This window comes from Pteropus vampyrus, unplaced genomic scaffold (genome assembly GCF_000151845.1).
Source record: "Pteropus vampyrus isolate Shadow unplaced genomic scaffold, Pvam_2.0 Scaffold194, whole genome shotgun sequence".
Lineage (NCBI taxonomy): Eukaryota > Metazoa > Chordata > Mammalia > Chiroptera > Pteropodidae > Pteropus > Pteropus vampyrus.
In genome coordinates, this window is record NW_011888975.1 from 1,448,268 (window position 1) to 1,475,645 (window position 27,378).

At 46.5% G+C, this 27,378-nt stretch overlaps 1 protein-coding gene across 1 annotated transcript; it reads right to left on the minus strand.

The window, feature by feature from the left end:
* Nucleotides 1–1,563: 1,563 nt before the first annotated feature.
* Nucleotides 1,564–27,378, minus strand: LOC105299827 (dimethylaniline monooxygenase [N-oxide-forming] 1). Its single transcript, XM_023537593.1, is given in 7 exon segments — nucleotides 1,564–1,931; nucleotides 3,414–3,486; nucleotides 3,979–4,334; nucleotides 9,881–10,019; nucleotides 11,837–11,999; nucleotides 12,697–12,885; nucleotides 26,675–27,378. Coding segments are annotated over 6 exon segments (1,215 nt in total). The 5' UTR covers nucleotides 12,823–12,885; nucleotides 26,675–27,378; the 3' UTR covers nucleotides 1,564–1,573.

The window sequence follows — 27,378 nt, forward strand, 5'->3', positions numbered from 1 at the left end:
ATGAGATGAGATAACCTGCTCAAGGTTGTTTAGCAAAGTGGGTGGGATTCTGACTCCACAGTCTGTGTTTTCACGCACGTTCCCTGTGATCCCTGCTCTGCCCTAGAGACACACGTGACAGGACTTGCTGACTGTCAGATGTGAGGTCTGAGTGTCAGAGGGTCCAGGTGATTTCTTTTGTGTTTCAGTAAAAAACTATAGAATAGTACTGTTATTCCTGGAAAGAGGTGTTAAAAGATAATTTTCAGAGGAAGCAGAAGTATGACTCTAATGCAAATACGAAATGAACACAGTCTAAAGATTTTTAAACTTGTTATTAAAGAGGAAATTGGTAAGGTGATACCACCCGTTCAAAGGAGGCAGACATTTATAGATCAGGGATGTTGATAGGAATATGCAAACGGAGGCAAAACTAGTGTTTTCCACAGTGGGCAATAGAAGCCAACCAAACCTCTATTGGATATAATTTACATGTGTACAGACAAGAATTATTTTGCATTGCTTTTAATTGTCTATAATTAACAGAGTTTTAAAATAGCTCTCATAGACTCAAAATCAGATAACCACCAAGGGCATGCTCTAGATAGTGCTCTATCTATCTATCTATCTATCTATCTATCTATCTATCTATTTATTCATTCATTTGACTGTGAAAGTAGGAAACAAATATTTATCAAGTGCCGTTTATTTTTAACAGTGCAATCTGTGTAATTATGTATTGAAATATGTCTCTTTTCTCCTATGGACGGTATGGAGGATGATATTGGAGAATGAGTCGGGGCGGGGGTGGGGGGTGGCTTTTGGGGAGGATAAAGAGGTTAATTTGGTACACATTGCATTTGAGAAGCCCATGAGATATTCTGTTGGGACTGTCCAGTGAGGGGCTGGGTCTGTGACTCAAAAAAAATAAAGCAAGCAATGAAACATGCAGCCTGCTTACATAACGACAGTAATAAGAGCTATTAGTAAACACCTACCGGGATTTAGGTTAAGCATTTTATATAGATCTCACCATTTAATCCTTATATCACCCTTATGAAGTCAGATGTATTATAACTCCTGTGTTAGGGGAAGGAGAACTGAAGCCGAGAAGTAAATGACTTGCTCCGGCTCGTACAGCCATTAGGTGGCAGGGCTTCCCACACCGGGCTCAGCTCTCCGAGGGTGCTGATACATAAAGGGATAAGACACCTTCACTTCCATCTGGCCTTGCAGGGGGTACTCTTTGTACACACTAAAAAGAATTTCTCAAAATGTCGAATTACTGCTGGAGATGAAACGCTTCAGACGCCCTGATTCGAAGGCTATGTGCAAGAAGCCAAAATATGTAATGTTTCCTGTTTTACTCCATTTCCCGGACCTAACTAAATTAATTTTTTTTTTTTTTAAAGAAAGAGAAAAAAAAAACCCATACCGTTTCCCAGTATGATTTATGGGATAATTTCAAGTCTAGGAACGAGGGACCTTTCTTTCTACTGAGTCTGTTCTATATATACTACGGCTGTAGGGTAGGTCTAGCATGGTCACAGTCAGGGTCAGAGGGGAAGAGGGAGGGGTCAACGGGGGGAAGGATTCATGTGGAGACTCGGAAGCGGCGCATGTCAAGGAAGGGACTGGCCACAGCCCAGGCACATGGACAGAGAGGCGGAGCGACACGCTCACGGGCAGAGTGAGAAAGGGAGAGAGGCACACAGGTACCTTTCCCGGAGTAAGATCCTTGTGATGCGACTTTTGTGACATCGCTATTAAGACTCTTGGAGTCATTTGAACATTGGCAAGCAACGGGCTTAAATGGAGGCATCCAGAGCCCCAGGCGAGGATCCGTCAGGAGCATGGAGAACAGGTTGGGTTTTGCATTGATATAGGTCAGAAGTTCATCTATGTATGGGATATAATCTACTTCTAAAGCTTTGCAGTAACACAAGCCAAACCTTTATAAAAGGAAGATTGGGCATAAAGGGGGAGAGAAAAAGATAAAAATAATGATAACTTTAGAACAAGTAAAAGTGCCAAAAGTAAACAAGAATGCTGCGAAATTTGGAATGGTTTCTGCAGCCTTCCCTCCACGCCCATATCTGTCTACCGGTCTCACCGTATTATTTAAATACGAGACGAGTCCCCTGGAAAGATACTCTATGCATATGATGCGCCAAACACCCTCGATGCCTCTCATATTACTTTAGTTCTTTTGTGAAATGATCAGCAATCTCTAGAAAAAAATATATTTCACATAATTTTGCGATTCCTACATCTTTCTAAAACTCAATTATTGTTATATTTTTATAATAGAAAAAAACCACAAAAATCAATAGGGTGAATTCCCCGTAATGCTGGTATTAGTCCTTAGACCTATGTGAAACAAAGCTTTTACAGTGTATAGCTCTAATTCACTATCTACATCATACTAGAATGCCATAATGGTGATCAAATCATATTCCAGGTTGAGGATGAAGAAGAGACACCTAAAATTCTTTTGTGGTTTTGGGATGTAGCATGAGGAAAGATCAACACCTGAAGTTTGGAAGTATATATGAATGAGAGAAGTGATAAATTCCTTAAATGCAATGATTTTAAAACTTCTTTTTGGTCCTTAGACACCTTTTTTTTTTTTTTTTAAGGCAAAATTTGTATCGAAGCCTCAAACAGATAAACAATAAGACAGATAAAACCAGAGATGTTTTAGTTGGATTGGGAGTGAGAGCTTCGGGCCCTGACTCCTTCACTGGCCAGCCCCCTTCCACTATCTCTGGCTCTTGAATGGCGGCCCAAGAGTAGAGCACAAGGGGTCAACAAACTTATTCTGCAAAGGGTGGGCCGGGGATAAATGCTTTAGGCTTCGAGGACCATATTATGGTCTCTATTTCAACTGCTCAACTCTGCAGTTGTAACTGGAGAGCAGCCACAGACAACATATAAATGAATGAGTGTGGCTGTGTTCTCATAAGACTTTATGGCCACTGGGATTTGGATTTCATATATTTTTTACACATCGCAAATTAGTCCTCTTTTTCTTCTCTTATTTCCCACAGCTACTAAAAAATGTAAAAGCCACGGGCCCTCGTTTGCCGACTCTTGTTCTAGTGTCTGGAAAAAGCAGCAGAGCTGAATAAAGGTTTGTGGAAGGAATGAATGGCAGACCTTTCTGGTGTCCGACTGGGTAAACATGACTGTTCGCCTGCCGATTATGGATAAGGTGTGGAATGGTGTGTCTGGAAGAGGAAGGTTAATTCCATTTGGTTTAGACTCCAAACTCCATGTGCGGCTGGATGACCATGTTTTTTTTTGTTTTTTGTTTTTTTCCTCTAAGTCTCAGGTGCTTCTTTTTTCTCCAGTGTGACTCTTCTCTCTCTTTGCTATTGTTTTTTTCCAGTTTCGGTTATGATTCAAAAAGGATGCACGAGAAGTTAACTTACCCACTGGGCTTCTTTTCTTTTCTTGCATTAACTTCCGCTATCATGACACTTGATGGTGGTAACTTATTTATACCTATAAAACAAACAAAAAATGCAATTTAACTTGAGGTGCTTCCTTAGTGGTTGAAGATGCTTTACTGCTGGTCACCTTTTTATTTCTAGTACTCAGCTACTTGTCTGTTCTTCTGGCAAATATGTCAGCAGCCTAAGTAGACTGCCAGCTGAAAAGATAAGCATCTGGTCATCTTATGACTTACTTGATATGACAGAACCTTACAACTGGTTTGCCGGAATTATGTCATTCTATTGATTGAACTTTTAAATATTAATTGAGCCAGTTGATTCAGTCAAAATAACAGGCAGGCACGGCTTATATTTTTGACCTCTGACTTATCTTTTGTGGTGGTAATGGCACAGATTCATTATGATAGTGTAATTCAAAGAACAATAGAATGAATCCTGCTCTTAAAGATTCCATTGTTTTGGATAGGAGCCAGGGAGGGTCTCAGAGTTTCCAGTATCCAAAATAACATGGCAAACTGATCACGCCTGCCCATGCTCTTACCTTTCAGGACTCGAACAGCCCACCGAGCTTGCACTTCCGATGTGGATATGATGGAGGCCAAGGGTTTGATCAAGCCAATCACAGCCAGGGGTGGCTTTTGCAGATGGGCGGGGAAGATGTACTTGTACAAGGAGGCCTGGCCGTCTTCAACTTTCACCACCGTCTCATCCAGGAACGGGAGAGCAAAGGTGTTTCCAGTGGCGAAGACGATGATGTCAATAGGCTCTTCCTTTGGGACGTTGTTAAACAGGACAGAGTTTTCCTTCACCTCCTTCACGCCTGGCTTGATGAGCGCTTTCCCGACGATGATATAGCCTGGGAGAATGTCATTTAGCACAAATTCTTTCAGTTGCGTCCTAAACAAAAACACGGGAGAGATCTGCCAGGGACTATGCAGCCAGCCCTCTGTTCTCTTCCTCCTTTCTTTATCTGGGGACTCTGGCTCGGCAGGAGATGCCAGTCTTTTTTTTTTTTTTTCCTTCCTGAGCTTAAAAAAATTTTTTTGAATAGACTTTAACTCTTATTGCAGCTTTAGGTTAACAGCAACATTAAATTGAAAGTACAGAGATTTAGCATATATTTCCTGCCCCCTTCACACACACACACACACACACACACACACACACACACACACACACCTCCCACCGTGGAGGTCCCCCTCCAGAGTGGTGCATTTGTTACAATTGATGAACCTACATTGACACATCATGGTTGCAGAGCCTCAGCTTTCTGTTCCTTTTTCTCCTTCTGGGACCCCTATAATGGGTCCGTTGGCACATTTGGTATTATCCCAGAGGTCCCCTTCAACTATCCTCCTTTTTAGAAATTCCGTTTTCTTTCTGCTGCTCTGACTGGTTGATGTCCACTGGTCGGTTCCGCTGGCTGATCCACACTTCTGTGTTAGCTAATTTGCTGTTGGTTCCCTCTAACGTGCTTTTTATTTCAGTTGCTTTTCATTTGACGCCTGCCTGGTTCCTTCTTACACTTTCTTCGTTGACGTTCTCCCGGAGGTCCTCTACTCCACTCTCGAGGGCTGTGAGCATGCTTACTCGTGGTCCTGTGAATTCTTTACCCAGCAAATTACTTATTTCTGTTTCCTTAGGGTTCCCCCCACCCCCAGGAATTTTTCTTGATTCTTTATTTACGAGATAGTCCTCTGTCTTTTCATTGTGTTTGACTTCCTATGTTCGTTTATGTGAGTTAGAGAAAACAGCTGTCTCTCTCCATCTTGGAAGACTGGCCTTAGGTGGAAGCGGCACTTGCATAGGCTGCGTGCCTGGGACCACCCAGCAGGAGGTGAGCAGGTGCTGAAGGCCTGGACTGGGCACCCGCCTACTCAGTGGGGGGTAGCTCCGGGTGGGGCACCAGGTGCCCTGCTGCTGATCCTGCTTTCTCCCCGTTGTGGAGGCAAAAAGCCTCCGGTGATGTAGCAGGGGACCCCTGAGGTGACCGCAGGTAGGCCAAAGGTCGGGAACAGAGCCCCTGTGGGCCCCACTGCGGGAGGACAGAATGACACTCATGGCGTCCTGGCCCGAGGGCTCCCGCCCTTTCCCAGCCTTCTCTGCGCCCCCCTAGTCCTTGCAGGAAGCGCGGGGCGGGGGCGGGGCGCGCCCTCGGCGTCCTGGGGGAGCCGCATGTGCAGGCGCCGTGGGCACCGCGCTTGCGCACTGGCCCGCGGCGGGAAAGGCCGCGCCGCGGGGTCGCCTGCTGCTTCGCGCGCTCCCTTCGGTCGAGGCTTCCGGGCCAGGAACTGGGACCCTCTGCGCGTGTCCTGCAAGGAGGTCAGAGTCCCCGGGAGGGCGGACCCGCTGCGCGCGTCCCGCAGGGAGGCCAGCACCCGCGTGGGGCTCCCGCCGCCCCGCGGAGGCGGAGGGGACCGAGAGTGGCGCGCAGCCCCTCCAGCGGCGGGTGTCCGGCCTTTCGCCAGGCCGCGGTCCGTCCACGCAGCGCCGGGCCGTGTCGCCGGTGCGACCGCGCCCCACGGCGGGGCTGTTTGCAGCCGGTCACCGGCACGGGCACAGGTCCTGGCCTCCGCAGGTCTGCCCAGGTGCGGGTCTTGGGAGCCGGTGCCTCTGTGTGGGCGGGACTCGCCGGTGGCCCAGAAAGGGGATGACACGCGCTCACCCTTTACTAGAGTTTGGGAGCCCGAGGAGACGGGGGTCCCAGCGCCCTGTCCTGGTCCCCGTGCCGGATGTCAGCCCTCGGCCCTCACGGTCACTTTGGAGGGACCCGAAAGCCGAAGTGCCGCGCAGGGAGCCCTCAGGACTGGCACGTCTGCTGTCGGCTGGCACCATGTGAGGGAGACGGGGCAGGTGCTTCGAGGGATGAGGGTGGAATGATCGTTTTCTGGCCATGCCTTTGGAATCGCTGACAAACGCTTTGTGGGGTGCTTTTAAATAAGTCGAGCCGTTTTGGGGCTCATGGCGAATCCGCAGCGGAGACAGGGTCCTGAGTGGGAGGAGCGCTGCCTGTGTTTCACAGAGCTTGGGAAAGTGAGGAGGTCATTTGGTCCCTCTGGGCTTTGTTTTCTTCACCTGTCGATTAGGGATACTGACACTTGCCATCCTTAGGTCGTCGGGTAGGATGAAGCGCAGGTGAAGTAGTATGTGTGCAAGAACTCTGGAGACCATGGCGATTTACTGAATCTGAGAGAGAAAGAAGAATAATTCCTCAGACTTCTTATAAAATGCTTTATAGTCCCGTGAGCTGCCCTGCAGGCTTGATGAAGCTTATGGAAGAAAGAGCTCTGGTGAACAGTCAAACCCCCCGAGAGGCTTGGAGGGAGGGGGTAGGAGAGGGCAGGTAAGAGAAGGGAAGGAACGGATGGAGAAAAATAGAGGGAAGGGGAGAGCCGGGGAGAGGAAGGTAGATGCGGGAAGGAGGAAGGGAGCGAGGAGAAGGAAGACGCCTATGGAGTGGGAAGGGGGCTGCGGGCCGTCGGTGGCGCCTTGGTATCACCTGGTCCCTGCGGGTCCAGAGTGAAGTCTGGAGAACAGACGGCATCTCCAGCCTGTGGTGCCACACTGATAATGGACCCTCACTGTGCAAACTTAATGAATAAGGCAGTGAAACCATTAATTCTTGTTCACGGGATAAAGTCAGGTTGTAACTCCGAGGACAGACTGAAATCAAGGTCATCTCGACAAGGTTGAGAAGGCACTGCGTTCAGAAAGATGGCGAAGGGCAACTATGAGTCGAATTCTTCCTACTCATTGAAACAAGACAGATGTGTTTCTTTTGTCTGAAAACTCGGACAAACCATTCTTTTGATTGTCGCAGCTGAAGCTTGCCAAGGTCACAGAGCTTACTTATTACTAAGTGAGCTTGGGCAAGTTCCACAAATTAAATGACACCCAAAAGTCTGCTATGCTCGAAATACATTCCTGACAAGACAGTTTTGGCTCCTCTGGCTCCTGTTTTAGAGTTATCCTTCCGAGATAATGGTTTGAATGTCCTAAGTGTTAAAATGCTTCAGGACATGTTACTGAGCACTTGTTATCTGCCAGCCTCAGTGCTAGACACCAGGGAACGAGATAGTGGCCAGCCGCAAGGAGCTTCAAGTCTCGTGTCAAAAGACAATGAACAGGTGGTTCCTACTTTGTACACTGATAATTGTGGGCAATAAGAACAGGGAATGGCAGCAATTGAAAGTTGTCTGCAGAGGTTTTCAACAGAAATCATTGTTTGAACTGCTAGAAACATCTGTGAATACAATTCATTTTGGTAGATTTTTATTTTTTTGTATAGATCGACAGTTTGCGTTTATCAGCTGACTGAGTTCGTTCGCTAAGCTAATAGTTGTTTTGGTAGAAGTTGTCTGTACAACTGTTTAAAACTAAAAAAATTTAGTCAATTGATCTTCATTTTGCAAATCTAAAACAACTGATTTAACAGATGGTGTTCCCCTGCCTCGCCCCCAAACTGGGGCGTGGTGACCTGAGCTACAGTGTTAGTGTCTTTGTTGTATGTTCTGTTCGGCCTTACAAAGGAGCATATGCAATACAAGAAGTGTGGGGCCAGAACTCCGAGCATATCAATGACTTTGACATCAGAGATATTTGCACTGAATCAGTCTCTCTGTGCCATGATGCGGAATCGGATAGGACATTTTGGGAGTTATGAATTATGGTCTACGCTGAGAGAAGTTTCAGCGTTGATATAGAAATGATGGCCGTTTTCACCCTGGCGATTCTTGATCTAGTTCTTTATACTTATTTACTTGACATCTGTTTTCCCCAGGACCACAAGCTCCACAACAGCGGGGATCCTGTGTTTGTCACGTTGCTCTCCAGTGTACCCTCAGTGCCTGGCACAACATTCAGCAACTAATGTGTAGTTGTTGGGGGAATGGCTCTAGATGGGTTTGTAGCATAAATGGAAACAAAATATATACTGTAAAAGGTAATTAGCAACACTAAAAATTAAAAAGGGCCAGCTGAGGAGTGTAAATGACGATTACTTAAATTCTTACTAGGGAGAGATCCCTTCGTGTTGGGGGCAGATAGCTGAGAATGTACATGTAAATTGCAATAAAAAAGAAAAGGGCGTTGCAGAAGGGAAGGCGTGGTGTGAGCGAAGGGGGAAACGGAGGCACAGAGGTTGGAAAGGGCTCAGAGTACACCTGTCAGGCTGCAGGTGATGATCGAGCAGGAAAGTAGTGAGGGACGAAATTAGATTTGGAGCAGATCTAAATCTAATTTAGATCTTATAATGCAGAGCTAATCCATCTGTCGTTTATTATTGTTTGTTTGTTTGTTTGTTTGTTTGTTTTTTTAGGTAAGGGGAGTTTTTAGAAGGTTTTTGTCAACAGGAGAATGCCATAACGAGAGCAGATTTCAGAGGATTTCTTTGTTGGTGGTTGGACGTAGGATGGATTGTCATGTGGGGGAGGACGGACTGGGGATGGGATGCAGGGTAGAATTAGAGACAGGGGCTTTGAATTAAAGGGACCTGGATCTGAAAACTGACTCTCCCCCACTGCTAGTGGTATGACCCTAGGCAGGTTCCTGAACTTCTCTAAAGCCCAGTCTCTCCATCTGTAGTCAGGGCACTAACAGCACCTGCTTCGGTGGCCTGTCCTGACAATTGGTCGAGGTAACGCAGTAAAGCATTTAGCGAAGCACTTGGCACAGAATAAGCCCCAATACATATTGACTTCTTCTACAATTATGACTAGAAGGATAAGGCGACAGACAGCCTTAGTCTGAGATGGTTCGGATCTGACGGTGGTGGTGGCAATTAATAAGGAAAAGAGGGAGCAAATGGGAGAGCTTAGCAAGGAGGAGGTTAGCGTTTTCTGACCTGTGGAATTGGGCAAAAGACTGATGTCTCCAGGAGCTCTCACTGGATGACTGGGAGAAAACAAAAATGAGAAGTCCGAGAAGTAGGTTTTCGAGGAATGACGACACCCAGAATTTACAGCAAAATTTATAAACATTTAGAAAAAATACTTAAAAAATCTCTTCATATATGCATTTTAGGCATTTTTATTCCTCTCATCATTTACCATGGTGTCCAACACTGTTTGCCTGAGGTATGTGTCTTACGGTTAAGCTCTTCATTAAATACCATCAAAAGTGGTACCTTCTTGGCAGGTACAAAATAGTCATGGGATGCAAAGTATGGCATCGGAAATATAGTCGATAATATTGTAATTACTATGTATAGTGTCAGGTGGGTACTAGACTTATTGGGGGGGGGATCGCCTTGTAAGTTACGTAAATGTCTAATCACTATGCTGTACACCTGAAACTAATATAATATTGAATGTCAACTGTAATTGAAAAAAAAAACTTTTAAAATTATTGGGTTAAAAAGCAATCATAATGGAAATCAGAATCCATTTAAAACTGAAAAAATAAAACTTTATATATATGTAGGTTAAAAAAAGAATGGCACCTGCTTTGCCACATGGCTGGCCTCCACAGCAATGTCTGTGCCAGAATTTCCCAGTCCGATCACGAGAACTCTCTTGTCCTTAAATATATCTGGATGTTTATACTGTCAGCTGTGAAAGTACTGCCCTTTAAAGGTTTTTATACCTATAGAAAAAATAAGAAGTCAAATAGATAGTTCACAGGATCAGTGAATGAAACATTAAGTATTGTTCAGTTAATAACGTCCTTTTGGCAGATGATTGGGGTTGTTTGTAATAGCAGGGCTCAATTTAAAGAAAATTTAATCTATGAATACATGACTTTATAAGATACAGAAATTAGTGAGTGACTATTTCACTAGATAGGCCTCTAGTTTTATTGGCTAGATGATTAACTACGAAATTGAAATATTATGGTATAAAGACCTATTAAGAAAAGTCATCGCCATTTAAAGGTTGATAGGAATCAAGGGACAGTAATATCTTATATATTAATATTTGTTTTTTGTCGAGCTTTTCACAAGCAAGGAAAAATAGCCCCTCAACTTATAGGTAAAAAACCAAAGGCTTAGAAAGGTTAAGGAGGAGGCCCAAGATTATTTAGCTTATTAATTGCATAGCCTAGAATCTATATCTCATGGGTCCCCAGCTCATCCTATTCAAACCGAGTACATTGGCTCAGTCGCTTTCAGTGTATGCTTTGTCTTAATCTGACCTGACTTGAGTGATAACCTGCGGGACAGATCCAGGACCCTTGGAGGTACATGAGCTTGTTGTAAAATGAGTATAAGCATATAGTCAGGCTATACATAGACTGTGATTCCTCGACTAGACTCCTCTAAAACCCCATCCTCCCATGCAGGCTACATGGTGTCTTATTCTCCTCTATATTCTTAGCGCCTCATGCAATATACCGTAGGTGCTAAATAAATGCCATGTGCTCTCTATGCCATGGAACTTTCTGGATTCTTGGAGTGACCCCATACCAGGCACTCCTTCCTGGGAGTTTGGAGTAGCTCGCCGCCCAGGAATTTTCTCCATGGGCGATGGCGGACGAAGGATTGGGTTGTGTTGTGGATGGTGAGAGGTCACTGTTGGACATGCTCAAGCAGAGGCGGCTGAGCCTCTCGGGCGTTGGAGAAGGGTTTCCTGCATGGGGATGAAGACCTAACTCGATGCTTTCCTTCAGCGATTCCGTTCTAGGGCAGTTTTCAGGATATGCTTTACCTCAACGCGACCCAATTTGAGTAACCTCTGGCAGCAGACCAAAGACCATTGGAAGTACTTGAGTTTATTGGAAGATAAGCCTTGGGATCACCACGGGTCGTATCTAGAGAAACGTTTCCTAAAGTTTTAACTTTTTGAATCCTTTACTACAGATGAAATAACCCAAACCATTGCATTTTCTATTCCCTCTGAATTGTAATCCAATCGATAGTCGATATAGATTTACACGAATCATGTTTGCAAAAGACAGAGAAACTGAGACCCAAAGATGTCTTACCTTGCCTCCCAAGACTTATCTCCCTGTTGACTAGTGACTCAGCTCCATACACCTCTGATCTAGTTAATTGCTGTGACTCATATTAGAAAACTGAAAAACATCAAGTTGCTTTTCCTTTATTCACTGATGGATCTTTGTGGCATCTAACTCAACTATGTCAATGTGCTTAGGTCACCAACCTGTCTAAGAGTCCTGTGTCTTGAAAGACTTTCTGAGTGCTTCGGTCACTCAAGGAGGGACATTGAACCTCAGTGAAGCATAAAACTGCTTGTTAGTTATTTACCCTACTCTTTGGGACTCACAGGTCGTTTGGAACATCTGAAAGCCAAAAACTGGCCAGGAAGTGGCTGGTTAAGGAAAACAGCCCCGTAACCTAACAACTTTAACTGTGTAATGGAAAAACCGTAGGAATTCAATCTCACGCCAATCAGTATGGCTCCCATGAGACACATTAAGGTTCGCTGTAGAAAATTCTGTACCTGGAAAGGAGTCCAGTGGCAGATGTGGGTCAGTCAGAAAACCAGTGCAGACCATGACAGCGTCAAAGGTGGCGGACTCTTGCTTCCCTTCACGCAGGGTGACAACCTCCCATTGGCCGGTGACGGTAAAATCTGGGCGTTTTGTTACACTGCAGACTTTAGTCTGAAAAAAGAATCATAGATGTCGTGATTCATGGTTGTCAAGGTTCCAATAAAGGCTTGCTGGCCGATGTGCCAGTGGACAGTCAAACATGCCGGAGCACACACTAAACATAAACATAACCCTAGAGATCGAATTGGGCTGCCCCTGGCTACCACTGAGCTATTCTCTCCTTCTGTGAGCTCGGTCTTTTTGATTCCGTATTTAAGTCAGATCATGTAGTATTTGTCTTTCTCCGTCTGACTAATTTCACTTAGCAAAATGCCCTCGAGGTCCATTCGTGTTGAGAAAAGAGGTCCCTCAAATAGTGAGGTTCTCTTGTGCATGGGCCATTGCACACGTCCATTCTTATCAAAGGACGGAGTCCTCAGGGGCCGGTGGGAGCTCTCAGTGTCCCTATGTGCAGGTAATTGGCCCAAGATGAAAATGTGGTTTGGCATTTTTTAGGCCCCTTAGGATTTAACTATTGCAAATTAAAATTTTATGCATGGGAATCCTTACACAAAGTAACCACTTGCAACTCGAGATTTACTTGGGGTGGGTGGGGTTAAGTACAAGGAGTAAAGAACTCCAGCCCAGGGTCATCGGTCTTGCCAATTTATTTTCTCATCTGTGGAGCCCAAAGCTAGGCTACAGAGAGATCATAAAAAATAGGTGAACAAAATATTTCTTGACTACTAACTGATGTTTGGTATCTTGCCTTGAATTGAATGCATTTCAGAAGGTCGAACCGGTTTGCATACATTCTGAGATATTCCAGGAATAGAGAATTTGGCATGTAGTTTGGATAATCTTCTGGGAATGGAAATTCTGAGTAGCAAGTCATCTCCTTGCAGCTGTTGGAAACCACAGACTTGTAAAGGCTGGGTCTGCCTTCTTCGACATATTCCTGTACAAACAGTGCAGGCACATGAGTGTGGATATGTGTGTGCAGATGCACACACACGAATGCATGTTCATTTTTAGATGTTTCAAACGTTGACCAAGATTGAGGTGATCCCGATGACATATGCTCCCCGTCACCCTTGTAGTGGGATTTGCTGTCTTCACTTGAGAGATGATGGCCATTGGACCCCACTATGAATTTCATGATCAGAATTACAGTTTCATTTACTATGTGCTAACAAGTAAACCTAGGATAAACTCACCTGTCCAGATTCACACAGCATCATAACAAATATAGGGGAACTTGGAAATAGACCAGAGCCAGGAGCTACGTATCTGGATGCTGGGCTATTCCTAGTTGCTTCGGTTTCATGGGGTCTTGTTGAAAGGATAATGGAGAAGGGGAGGTGGGGGGGGGGTTCAGATTATGAAGGATTTTGTATCTAAAGTTAAAGAATTTGAATTTTATAAGAAGGTTATGGCAGTCTTCCTAACGTTTTGACGTAGAAGTGATTAAATTTTGGAAAGAGAATTCCGGTTCTACGAAAGATGAATTAGAAGGATCTGGAAAGGAAAGCAAGGAGGCTAGTTAAGAGCTCGAGACACAAATCCACCCAGTTGCTGATGAGGGCCTGAGCAGAGGTGATGGCAGTTGAAATCCAGAGAGGTGGGAGTTGGTAGGTGGCAGTAGGTACAACACATAGGACTGTGGAACTAATTGGATTTAATGCTTGGGAGAGGAAGCAAGTCGAGGGTTTCCAGATTCAGCAGCTGTCTGCATCGTGAAGCACTCATCAATTCCGACCCCTGCTGGTGACTGGAATCACTAGCAAATATCATCACCATCTCAGACGACTACCACAGGTTGAGTAATAAGCAGTTTAGTAGTGTCTTTAGTATATACATTGCCTGTTTTTTGGATTGTTCTGATTTCAATGGGAAGGTCATTGGTATTTTAATAGTATTTACCATCTTGGAAATGTATAGCTCTTTTTTTCTTATGAAACAAAAAAATATTTTTTTTTTTTTTGCGTGTGGAAAGTATATCAATCACAGCGCATAAGATTATAAACATATCTTTGTGGTTTAAACTCATGTTACTGCTCTCAGCTGGTGAGATCACCTCATCTTGCTAATCTGTGGCCCATATCCGACAGTCTCATTTATCTAGAATAAATGTAGAAAATTGGACTCTAAAAGGCTTGAGAAAGATGCCTGTTTAAATCCTGATCTTATACTCCACAGGAAGACCTAAACCAGTATGACTCAAAGCTGTAGGTGCAGGGCTGCCCTGACACGAACTGTTTATTAGCAGTCTGTGACAAGTAAGCACAGAAATTGAGAACCAGCATCTAGAAATCCTTAGAGTAGTAATGTGACATTGCTCAATATTCGAGTACATAGACTCCTTTGTTGAATGGGACACAGATCAGTCTGGGGTTTGTCTGACTCACATGATGAGCTGTGTAGGAGCCAAACTGTGTATTTGTTGTGCGGCAGGACTATGTGAGAGTGTGTGATGTTTTAAGGTTAGTTTGCAAACTGTTTTCCAAAAGTGCATAAAATCTATAATTATTTCCTCTCATTGAAAGATAATTTATGTTTAATTATAACGTTACAGAATAAATGATCAGAATTGGTTACTGATAAAGGATTGATGATGAATTCGAAAAATACAGCGCTCCTTGCTTTGTTTTGGATAGCAGTTAAAAAAACGAATGTCTTGAGCTTGCTGAGATTGCTTTAAAAGCTCTTCCAGTCCACTCAGCATACCTCTGTGCACCTCGCTTCTCTGTTATGTGTGCTATCAAACAAAACTTAGAAACAGTTTAGATATACATTATCCCTTATGAGGAGAGTCAACCATCCAGTCCGGATTAGATAAATTGACCAGAAAGAAGCAAGCTTAATTATCACATTGAAAACCTTAAATATTAATATGTACAATGCCCATTGAAAGCATGCCTACAGGTGTTTAATATGGAGAACTGCTATTTCACACGTAATGTTTTGTTTGACAAAAAGTTGCAAGTGTAATAGTGATTCTCTGTATTAATTGCCTAGATATACACTTTTAAAGAACAATGTATCCACTTTTTGGAATTGTTTTATTTCTATGTTTGTTTAATGACTTTTTTTTCTAATTTACTTTACATCTTTCGACTCCATACAGATTTTGGTTTTATATTTTGTCATTTGTCCGTGTCTCATTTTCATTTTTCTCATAGTTCGTTTTTGTCATATTTGTAAAACATACTTGATTGGAAATGAAAGAAACACTGATTTGCCTCCAGTGTGAGAAGCACAGCTCTCTGGATCCGAGGATCTTAATCTTGTTAAGTAGGAATCGGCTGGGAAGCTTGTTAACATGTAGGTGCTGATTCCAGATGTGTGGGTGGGCCCGAGAGCCTGCGATTCCAGCAAGCTCCTACACAGATGCTGCTGGTCCATGGACCATGCTCTGAGAAGCAAGTCATCAGAGCAGTCCTGCCCAACGGGACATGATGGAGGTCACAGAGGCACTTTAAACTCTTCCAGCAGACACATTTAAAAAAAAAAAAAGGTAAAAAGAGACAGGTGAAATTAATTTCAATACTATATCTTACTATATTAACTATAATACTATATTAATTCGATATATCCCGAATGTTATAAATTTCAACATGTAACCAATATACGAATTATTAATGAAGTATCTTACATTCTTTTTCTCATACCAGGTCTTCCAAATTCAGTGTGTATTTTACACATCACAATTCAAATGCTGAATTTTCATTGGAAAAAGTGGGTTCACTTACGTAAATTGTGAACAGATATACCTCAGTGTTCTTCGATAGCTGAATGAAGTATTAAAATTAAAATTAAATGAAATAAAACGTTCCATTTCTTAGCTGTATCACCTACATTCCACAGTTACACGTGGCTAAGTGTGATATGAATGAAAAAAGGCTATGCAATAAACTTGACGAGCTCGGTCCCCAAAAGTAACCATGCAGGATGGTCTTATCGCACATTCCGAACTGGGCAGGTCACAGCGGGTAGTCACATTCCAGGCCCATCAATCTTTACCTTAGCAAAGGTCAGTCTTTACCTTAAATGAGCTCTGATCATCGTTCTTATGCATCTGGGAGAACAGGTCAGAGTAATTTTCCTTTTCTACCCCCCGAAGGCACACCTGCTGGCGCCGGAGCACAAGGCCACAGAACCCCTTGTTATCTCGTTCCCCTTTTCCCGTCTCTAAGTGCTGTACGTGTGAATTATTCATTATCTCGCACCCTCCATCGTAACCAACGTCTGTCTCTCTCCATCTCGCCTTCTGTCCAACCCTCGCGATCTCCCCGCTTTGCCTTCTCCGACCTCCCTAACCTACCACCAGCGGATTTCACGAACCCTCCTTCCGTCTCCTTCTTTGATGCTAGTGAATTAAACAAGCTGCAAAACCACCATCCTCCAGAGCATTTCCTCAGTCCACTGAGATTTTGCTTCCTGGCAATTGTCATCGGTCAGGGTGAAATAAACATAAAAATTCTCTACAAGTTTGGACGTTTCTTACATCAACAGTCACTTTATGGAATAGCAGAGCTTTCGAACGTCTTTAAACCTGAAGCCAGCATTAGAACTAAAGTTCGCGTTGGTTTGCTTTCACGAAAAGCGATCGAGTTTCCTCTGGGTTATAGGAAAAAAGAGGAAAGGAGCAGCTGTGAAGAGCTGTGATATTGAGAAGTGAGAGCAAACGGCCAGGGAAGAAGCTATAGTGCTGTGAAACAGCAACCTTCACAGCTGAAAGCTCTTCTAAACGAAAGGGTTTATTGAGCCATACGGCAGCCTGAGAAGGATCAGCTCCTGGGGCGTGCAGTCTAAACCCCCAGCAGCAGGGCTGGGTGGAGAAGACAGCGTGTCTGCCATCCGGGAATGACCGGGCTGCCTTATGCCAAGGAGTTTGAGGAAGAAGATGTAAGTCGTTTTGAAAGCGTTCGCACTGGCTGTGGCTGAAGGGGGTGGGGAGAGAGGAAGCGGGGCCAGTTCGGGGATGTAGGGGCGCGGTCTGTGAGGGAGCAGCGCCTGCTGTGCGGGGCTGGTGGCGGGCGACGGGCTGCAAGGTTTGCGTGCCAGCGAGTAGAGACGTCTGCCTGTTCTTTTTAGATGCTCGCAGGAAAAGCTCCCTGGAAGTTAATGCGGTTTTGGCATGCATGCAGGAATGTTATCAGTCTTTCGCTGGTTTTGCCCTGTGGCCGTTAACTGATTAATCTTCCCAGTTTCACCCGTCCGCCCTCGGACCTGCTGTGATTTAATTGCGGGTATCTCAGAATTTTTTTCTTGTCAGTATCAAGAGAAAAACATCAGTTATGAACATTTTGGGGTTGATGAGTATATGGCTCTGACATGTGAGAGCACCCCAGTTTCTAGTTAACAATGATAAAAGGCTAAACTTGGAATATGTACTGTTTAAGGGGGTGGGGAGGGACGTACATAATACACGTTGTAAAGATTTCCATAAAATACTTCCAAAAATTTTAGAACATTTTGTTACGGCACGTTCAAACATCAGAGAGTAACGGGGACTCATTTGAAATGCATAAGCCAGGGAACCATGTACTTCTACGGGACCTTTAAACGAATGAACCAACAAACAAAAACAGAAAAAAAAAAAACCAACCCCAAATAACCATTTTTGCAAAACTTTGGAAGAGAAGGGCGAAGGCAAGAAGAAGAAATCTTCCAGGCAATGCCGAAGCCCGCCGTGATACAATGTGTCGCGGATGTCAGGCAGAAACCAGCAGCTCAGAGTGGAAACCGCGCTTAGGGTGGAAGCGGGCACTGCCTCCTCGCTCTCGACTCCCTCCTCCCACTGGTTGTTTCTCTTGGGAAAACCCAGGGTCTGGGGCATTTAGGACGTAAACAGAGCGCACAGCGCACGGGTGACAGCAGATCTTGAGCCCTCCTCCCCTCCAGTGTTCGCTTCAGGGGCTAACCTGCCCCAGGCCCCGTGGGGACCCTGGCTGCGGGCACTCGGCACGGTCTCAGTGTGGCTCTGCCGATGGCCCTAGCACTCCTGAGTGTGGGAATCCATGGGGCTATTGTCTTGAAGGTGAAAATGAGTGGGGGTCACGCAGGGGGTGGGGTGCGGACTGTGGAGAGAGAGAAAAGAAAGACAGCATGAATGGAGGGATGTCTGGCTTCCTGGTCCATTTTGTCCCGCAGTACGATGGGAAGGTCACCATCATCCACTAGGACATTTCGGGGGACAGTCTAGGATTTGCCTGCCCTCATCCTTGAGCTGGGAAGCAGACTCATTTTCTTAACCTCTTTGTGTCTGTTTCATCAGCTATAAATAGGACTATTGATAGTGCATGTCCCCTCGGATAAACGGATGATAGCTATAATGCATTTACAGCAGGGCCGGGTAAGCTCTCAAAAACTGTTACCTGTTATTAATATTATTCCTCTACAGGCTTTTTGTCCTTCGGGGCCATGATAGGCAATGGGAGGACAGCTTTATCAGGCCAGAGGTCTCTCTTCTCATTTTCAAAACGGGAGTAAAATAGTAATAAAAGCGCCTCCCGAATAGAGAGAGACGTTCTCGCTGCGTGCGACATTCACACCTCCTGTTTCCCCAAACAGCCGTTTTCCTCGTCTTTCCCTGTTCGAGCAGCCAGCACCCATTTTACATGGCCACCTCTTCTCCCCGGAGAGACTCCGACTCCAACAGGACAGTGTCCACTTCTCAGACCTCCTCCGCGGGAGAGCTGGGCAACGCTCGGGAGGTTTGAGGAACCCCCGAGAGAGAGGGGCACCTGTCGGTAAAACAACAGGAAGTCCATAAACGTTTGTTGACTATATGGATAAAAGGAAACCCACCATGATAACTGAACTTTTGGAAATCCAGGCTTCTGCAGAAAGATCACGGGGACCAGATTTACCGAGCTGCGAGGAGAAATGGCCGAGGGACATTCTGGACTGCTCCTCCCTCATTCCTCCGTAATTTAGGGGTGACGGATCCCACTTCCTCATTGCCCCCGCTGGGTCGAAAAAATCTGTGGTCCGCAGAGTAGGTGCTCAACACGTTGCTGAATAAACGGGAGGATGCGCATGCAGAGAAAAAGACCTCAGTGCCCGCGAGGAAGGGTCATCCTCCAGGGAATGTGTCACAGGGCCCTGAGGGTAGAGCACAGAGCGCCTCTGCCAGGGCAGTTAGGTGTCGTGACTTCTGGAAGACGTCACTGTGCCTTGACGGGCTATTTCTCAAGGCCCCTTGCTATACCAAATCCTCTAAGAGTAAAATTAATTTTGAGTCACAGGACAATTCTTCCCACGTTCTTCAATATTGCTTTCCAGGCAAGGTCATCAACCTGTAGTGTTACTGTCCTAAGCCTCCCCTCCCTGTCAGGAGCCTGAGCGAGTCGGTTGTAGGGCAGACGCACGACACACCTCCCGCCATCGCTTCACTTGTCGGTCAGAAGTACCCCGTTCCTTCTCTTTTTAAAGGTCGCCACCCCTCCCCCGCCACAGGGCCGGTGACCTTTCTTTTCCATTGTGACCCTTGCCTGTTCCCTCTTTGCTTGAGGCTGTGGTAGGTGGAAGAGACCAGATTCACGGCCTCCCGAGTGTCGAATTAAGGGTGGCAGATTGCAGTCTGTATAATCTCTGGGGCAGTGGAAATGGTCCCTGTTTGTGCTCTGTTGGGTGTCTGCCATTCGCCTGCCTGTTTTTGCATTCTGGCGCCCTCTGCCCAGAGCAGGCACAAAGGACCCCCCCCCCCCTCGTTACACTTTCGGCTCAGCACAGCCTTTGCTAGACCATGTTTTGAGGGGTCTTTGAGCGCAGAGCCACCTCTAACCAGCCTTTTGTGGTGTGTGTGGTGTGTGCGCCTGTGGGCGTGTGTGTTTAAACGTATAGGTCTGTGACATATGTCAGGAGCATTTCGATCTGCTATCCCAAGGCCTCTGGGCTCACTTTTTGCTTTGACTGAGATGACTTTAACCCCAAACCTCTGCTCATCGCCCCTCTAATTGGGCAGCTTCAGTCCCTGCTCGGATGGGTCAGGAGCGCTTCTCTGCAGCAGGCGCTGGGAAGGAGTCTGAGGCTCACCAGGGGAAGGTGTCGAGCTCGAGTAGCAAAGTCTTCAGTGGACATAGGAGGGGAGAGCATGGGTGGGGGGCCTCCGCGGGCGGACGCGTGGGAACCGCTGTGCTCTTTCACCCAGCTCCTTGGGGAGGTCGCTATGCATTGATGGTCACATTGGGTGGTCGGCCGCATTGCCAAATATATAGTTCTTTTTTGTGCGACCAAGCTGGCCTCGGCGGGGGGAGCTGTGACTAAACTAGCAACCTTGGCCTCTCTGGAGCTTTTTATTATATGATTACATAATTATTAGAAAATAAGTGTTCCAATTCCAAATCTCACCCTTCTACAAGAGGGATGCTCTGTCTCCCCCTAGTCCCACGGGGTCCCGGAGGCTGGATGGCTGGCCCCTCGCCCTGTCTCACGGTCCCGTCAGCTTCTCCTCAGCACATGTCGAGCTCACGGAAAGCATTCTTGTCCTCCTGAGGAGGGAAGTAGGTGGTCTGGGGACATCGGATGCAGATGTTTCCTGGGCCAAGCCACAGAGCTCACAGGGTTTCGGGGGACCCCCATCAGGGCCCCGGTGATCCCCGGGGGCCCCAGGCCAGTTCGATGTGGGCTCTGTAGTGCTCTCTCCTCCTGGCTCACCTCGACCCCCTACTCCAGTCCAGGCGGCGGCCCTGCTGACATTCGAGAATACGACTTTCTTTACCTCAGGGAACAAAAAAGGCGCCGAACCCCCATTCTTGACTTCTGATTGCCCTCAGCATGGACGGGGACGGGGAACTGTCAGGAAAGCGGAGCTCGGTGCGCGCGGAGCCCGCTGCCAGGCTGCCCCTCCGAGGGAGCGGGGCTGGGCGGAGGAGCAGGTCCCAGCGGCCCCGTGTCGCCCGGGCTGCGATTCCTGCGCCGCGCTTACGCCTCGGCCCCGACCCTGCAGACTCCGGTCTCGCTTCAGACCCCTGGCCGGATCCCAGCCCCTCGCCCCGGGGTCGCGGCCTGTCCCCGGCCCGCCTCCCTCTCCCACCCTCCGCGCGCCCCACCGCCCGGCCCCGGACGCGGTCTGCGTTTGGCGGGGAGGCCGGCGCGCCTCCCACCAGGCTCGGGCTGGGCCCCGCTTCTGCGACCGATTCCAGCGGCGCTCCCGCCCGGCCCCTCCTCAGGGCGCCGGCCCCTTGTGGAAGAAACGTAACCTCTCTTAGCACCGGCCAAGCCTTTCTCTAAACAGACTCGCGACGGAATGAACGAAACCTCACTGACGGTGAATCTCCACAGCCCCCCGGGGTCGTCCGACCTCTCGAAGCAGGTGGGCTCCAGCCCCTCCTGCCGACGGCACCTGATGGGCACCAGGCCGCTGACCCCGGCTCCCCCGATCGTCACCTTCCGGGCCCTGTTCTGTCCTCTGGGGAAAATGCGGCAGAGCTTTATTTTCCTAAGTGGAGGCCGCACCCCATCCTCGGGGCTCTAGGAAGCTGGGAAAAAGATCCGGGAAGATTAAAGGCTTCGCGCGGTCGGATGGTCTGTGGCTGGGCGCTGGAGACGTGCCGGGTCCCTGGTGCCGCCCTGTGCTGGCGTGTTCCCAACCCCTCGCTTGCAACCGGTACCGAATGTCAGCACACAGTTGTCGCTGTGACTGTCCCCTGTGGCGGAGTGGCTGAAGTCGGAGCACGGTGGGCAGAGCTTTGCCTTCTGGACATTGCCGCTCCTTCCAGCTGCACTTCACGAACCCGGAGAGGGACAAGGACCACCCTGTCCAACGTGCTTTTTCATAAACACAGGAAGCTGAAGCTCGGATTGGCGTGGTGACATGACTCAAGGCCACACGGCAGCCGGCAGAGTGGAGGCGGGACAGGGAGCAAAGACGCCGAGGCCAGCCCGGTATGGCTCCGGGACAGTCTAGTCCTTGGGGTGCTGCCGGCGCCCCACTGCACGTCCATCCCTCCCCTGTGGCCAGCGCGCGGTGGGTGGGAGAAGAGAGAGGGTGCTTCCAGTGAGGGTGTGCGGCGGAAGCGCGGGCGTGGGGAGTCACCCCTCCTGTCCCCAGCAGGTGTGGACTCCCCTCCCAGGACGTGACACTGCCACTGCTGGCACAGGTGTGGGATCGCCTGGCCCCAGGCTGTGCGTTGACACAGACTTATACGGACACTGAATGGCAATGGAGTTAAGCCACCCGGCTCCGGACCGGACCGGACCGCCGGGTTAAAGCACAGCTCTGCCAGTTATTGCCGTATGATTTTGGACAAGTGATCGAACCCCTCTGTGCATCATAAAAATGGAGACGATCATAGTAGTTTCCTTGTAGTGTTTTGTGAAAATCAAGTTTCAGAACTGTTCCTGGCCCGTCGAAAATACTCAATAAATATAAACTATTGTAACTATAAAAACATTTTCCAAAATCGGTTTCTTCTGCCTTTCCCATCAGCGAGCCTCTGTTCTTTTAATGCCTATAGCATTTCGGTCAATACATTTAACACTAAATCATGCAATTTTCAATATTGTTCCCTTCCATGTTTTTGTGACATTTTATGTCCCCTAGTTAGTAGGTTTTTAAAGCACAAGGGTCACAGAATAGATGCAAGAAGTGCTCCAAAGACATTGTTCTCCTGTATAGGAAAACAAATAGTAACAATACTCTGTGTCAAGTGCTAAGACAGATATGTCTTACGTGCTGTTCTCGTGACGCCTGTGAAATACCACGCTCCCCACAAGAGGGGACTGTGTTACCACGTAGATTCTCACGATCACATCTGCTAGGCTCTCTTCATGAGGCTATATGTGTCTCCAAAGCAAGGCATTTTCTTTGACTTGTCTCTTGCTTTCTCACAGCTTCCAGAAGCACATTTGGTCTCTAATAGTTGTTGCATAAATATTGGGCGATGGGTTGATTTCCTGGTAGGTAAAATGAATTGATTCACCACCTTATATGCTTTTCAGTGAAGAAATAATTAATCGGACAAATATCCTCTGGGGGAGCAGAGTTTGCCAATCCAAAATATGCCTCTTTTGGATACTGATTATTTTAAGCTGGTTGTTTTTAAGAAAGGAAAAGCTCGGGAAAAACCTTTGACCTTTGACCAACTGGTTAAAAGGAATTTAGATGGAGGGCCTGCTCCAGGAAGAATCGTCACAGGTGACTGCAGTTTAATTTGAGCCAGTGTGTGGTAGACAGGAAGGAAACCAGCAAGGCCAGTTTGACCAACGTCCTCTCTGTGTCCTGCTGTTAAAGGTGGCCCAGCAAACATTTATTTACCAAACATTTGCTTTTCTGTCTCTATTTGAATGACCTTCCCGCCCTGTGACGGCCCAAACCACAGCCTCCACTTCTCCTTAGCCCAAGATGGCTTCTAAGCCTCAAATTCCTGATCTGTCCTGGGGGGGAGGGGGGTCTCGCATTCTTATGGAACCCCCGTATGTACATATGTAATAAACTTAGACATTTTCTCCTGTTAATCTGTCTCATGTTAATTTGATTATTAGCCCTGCCAGAAGAATTTAGAAGAATGGGAGGAAAAATTATACCTCCCTTCCCACCCCAGAGCTAATTTTATGGGTCCTCAAAATGATCTCCTGCCAAACGTACAATAAATACGAAGGCTCTCCCCAGACCATCACTGTAAGTCAGTGTGGACCAGACGTGGCCAGCATTCTCGAGCGGTAAATCTCCCTGTGGCTTTTCATGGGACGGGAGGGGGAGTTGCGTGTCAGAGACCTGGACGTGGCGTTTGGCATTGGCTGATAACCAGCAGTCATTTGTTTCTGTGCCTCAGCTGGAAATAGAACCTGTTGTAAAAACGCATCAACGCATGTAGAGAAAAGCATTTAGCACGTGCTAATAGACATTGCTAGGTTGTTTTCGCATCTTCAGGAAATCTTTAGTCTGATATTTTTGCGGATATCTATCATGACAGTTTTGGGTTTATTTACAGCATGTTTGGAATCAGAGCCATTGTAGAACACTAGAACTCTGTATCTAAAGATTGTCTCTCAGCAAGGGAAGAAAATGAGTAAGAGAATACGAGAATGAGGGTGGCAGAAGGAGAAAGCGAGAAAAATAAAAACGGGCACAGAACAGGTTTCAGAGTAACTTGAAGGGCCCTTCTTTTTTTCCTTTCATTTTTTTGCTTTAGATCTGCTTGGTGAGTCATCAAGGTCTCATTCGAGTTGTTCTCGTGATATATCGTAAGCACACAAGGTAAATACTGCCTTCACAGGTGGATGAAACTCATGCTTCTACCCTCGTTTACACGTATTGATAATTATGTAAAGCTAAAGTGATTAAAAAATTAGTAAGTACTTTTTAGGAAAAGTTTTGTCCTTCACTAAAAATCATTTCTAGTCAGTAACTGCTGCACTTTTGACAGAGTTATCGATAACGCAGTAGGAGATTTTGTTAGTCTGAAAAGTTCACTAATGCCACTGGTTATCAGAGTGCTACTTCACACGCTACCGCAAAAATAACATTTAAAGCGTTATTGCTCCTTAAAAGAATATTCAATAAAAATTCGGCCATTCCTTTATTGGAGATTTTAAAAGCAATATATTCTATTACTGTTACTACTATTATTATTTTAATGAAGAGAGCCTCCTCAAAGCTGACTCAGTGTGAAAGAAATAAGTGATAAAAATTAAGAAAAAGTATGACTAAATTGGTAAGGCAGGTGTCACTGGGTGAAACTGAATTGATACAAATAATAAGTAAAATAACTTCCGCAGCACAAAATCGCTACGTGAGCTGGAACATCACTGTCACTTGCATAATAGTTAATATTTTTCACCGTGGGGCTAGAAACTACTGTTCTTTTTCCTGGGCATTTTATACTGCTTCCTCTCTTCACAGAAGCAAAATGCAAATATGCAATGTACTGAAGTCAGACTGAGTGCCCACTTTGCTCTGTTAGGGGGGCGTAGGGGCTCAGTACGTGGGTCTAGGGCTGTCACTTCCAACACTGTGTACGGGGTGCTTAAGAATTTTGGGGAAAACAGAGTAATACTCTATGTCTGTTGAACACCGAGCGACGGATTAGCTGGAGGTTGTTCACAGTCTCGGTATTGGGTAGGGCCGAGTTGCACTTGACGCCGTCATATCTTTGCAAAGCCAGGTTTTTGGCAGGTGAGTGTAAAGAGGCAAGTGCTGAAGAGACCCTCGGGACGTCGGTTGGGGTGGAGCAGGGAGCAGAGGGACAGAGTGTGGTGTGACCTGTGGTCTGGGAGGCTGTGCAGTGCCCAGCAAGCATATACGCTTCATTATTAAGTAATGGTGATTACTCAAGCATAAAAGAAAAATATTGTTTTTCTTTCAACGTGTGCATTATTTTTTCAAACAACGACAAAATCGTAAGAACAGAAATACTTAAGTTGTTTGCACTTGGCTCCTTAATAAGAGAAGCCATAGCACAGGGGCTTTGCGAAAGAATTCTACACCAAAGCTTGAGCTTAGAAAGTTTGGGAACCTGAGTTAGAGTCTTACCTTCTGGACATGTTTTTACCTGACTGGGGACCTTATCTAATGGTGTCAGGAAAATGCAAATTATTGGGTATCTGAGTCCAACACTATATCAGTTAACTAGTGTTTTCTAACTGTTTCTAGTGTAACTCACCTATATATTTCCTAGGAAGCCATGTTCATTGGTGCTGTGAGACTTGTATCCAGCCCTTTATTGATACATTGCTCATCCCTCCCGCCCCCATCACACACGCACACACGCACATGCGCACCTTAGCACACAGATTCTGGCACAGACTGCACAGTGGTGCAATATCCTTAAGTGGGCTGTGCATCTCGGGAGTAATCAGAGATAGTAGATTTAGCAGGATGGCAATTGACAGGGAGCGAGAGTGCCCACTTAGCCCCTGGGAACAAACCAGCACAAACTGGGTAGGACTCAAGTCAGAGCAGGGCCAGGCTCTGGGATTTCTGTCCTCCGGCCCGCTGATCCCCACCTCCTCAAGGATATTCCTAACCACAACCACCGGAAAAGAAAAATTCTGCTGGGCTCTAAATGCACCATGCCAGTCACAAGGCCATCCTGGTTCCCTAGGCTGGAGGGGAAGCTAAGAAATAACAGTGGACTGAGACTTTGTTTCTCTATCTGTAATCAGATGTCATTAAACTAGAGATCCACTAGAGATTTTCAAAACCCTTGACATTTATAATCTTGTGAATTCGTCTGGGAGTGGGATTAGCGACGAAGATCTGACGATAGTATGAAAGATAAAAAATCTTGTCCTAATGCACAGAATGCTCATCTACGCATAACGTATAGATCAGAGGATACTGAACAGCAGGAAGAGGACAGCATGCCAACACAAATGAGTGAGATTCCAAAGGGGCGTTGCCTCTCTCTCTGATTTGTGCCAAATGCCAGCATTTGATAGAGAAGACCCAACCCTTGTCGGACGGCATGTTGGAAGCTATGAATGGAAGCACTGAAGAAAAATTACTGATTTTCTTTTGCATTAGAAATCCAAATTGTTTTCTTTTGATTAATCACTTAATCATTCACCTAGCAGTGCCTTTACACAATCCCCAGAAGACCTGATCGTGTCTGAGTTCAGCATTCGACTACAAGTACTCAAGCGTTTACCATTGTCTTTGTACTGTGGAGCAGGGAGTGGCTTTATAGCTTCTCCAGGGTCACACATGGAAGGAGCTGGTGAAGAGACAAAACGGAAGAAACCCGGGCCTCACCTCCCTCATCCAAAGGAATCAGAGATTAGGTCTGGTTACTTACTCTGTGTGCTTGTAATTCCTGGTGCCAAGGGCTCTGGCACAGTCAGGACTCTGGACCAGCAGAAATCCAAATGGATCAGCATGCGCTCACTGTGTACCCTATGAACCCGGCCTAAGATATAAGGAATGTTATGCTGATCTTGGAACCCAAGGTGAGGTTAATATTTTAACCTGGCGAATGGCAACAGTGAAGAGCTAAGAGGGAGGGTGTCTGGTGACATGCACTTTGGACTCTTGTTCTCTCCCCTTCAAAGAGTGACACCGAAGAACCACGAAGATGCCACTGCGACTCCCTAACAATTTTTGTTTTGCGGGAGGACGTGCTTAGAGGTGGCTGTGAACGACAGCCACAACAGATGACTAGTTAGGTGGAGTAATTTAAAAACTATCATTCAGTGAATTGAACAATGCAAAAGCGAGGTTAGGGACCTGCGGGAGTGCTTCGTGGCTCTCTAACCACAGGGAGCGTAACTGACCAAGGGCTTGAGCTGATGTCCTTGAAGTACCCTGCTGGCTCTCCGCCCCTCCCCCCTGAGCTGCTCCCAGCAGTGACTGATCTCTCAGGGGGACCGAGCAGATCATTCGCCACAGGGCCCAGACTTGTCTGATGTCGCGAGAACCTCCCAGGCCTCTGCAGCACCTTCCTCAGGCTGCTGCCACCGTTGGGAGTGTCCCTACCCTGCACATCTTCCTTCTCTCCTTCAC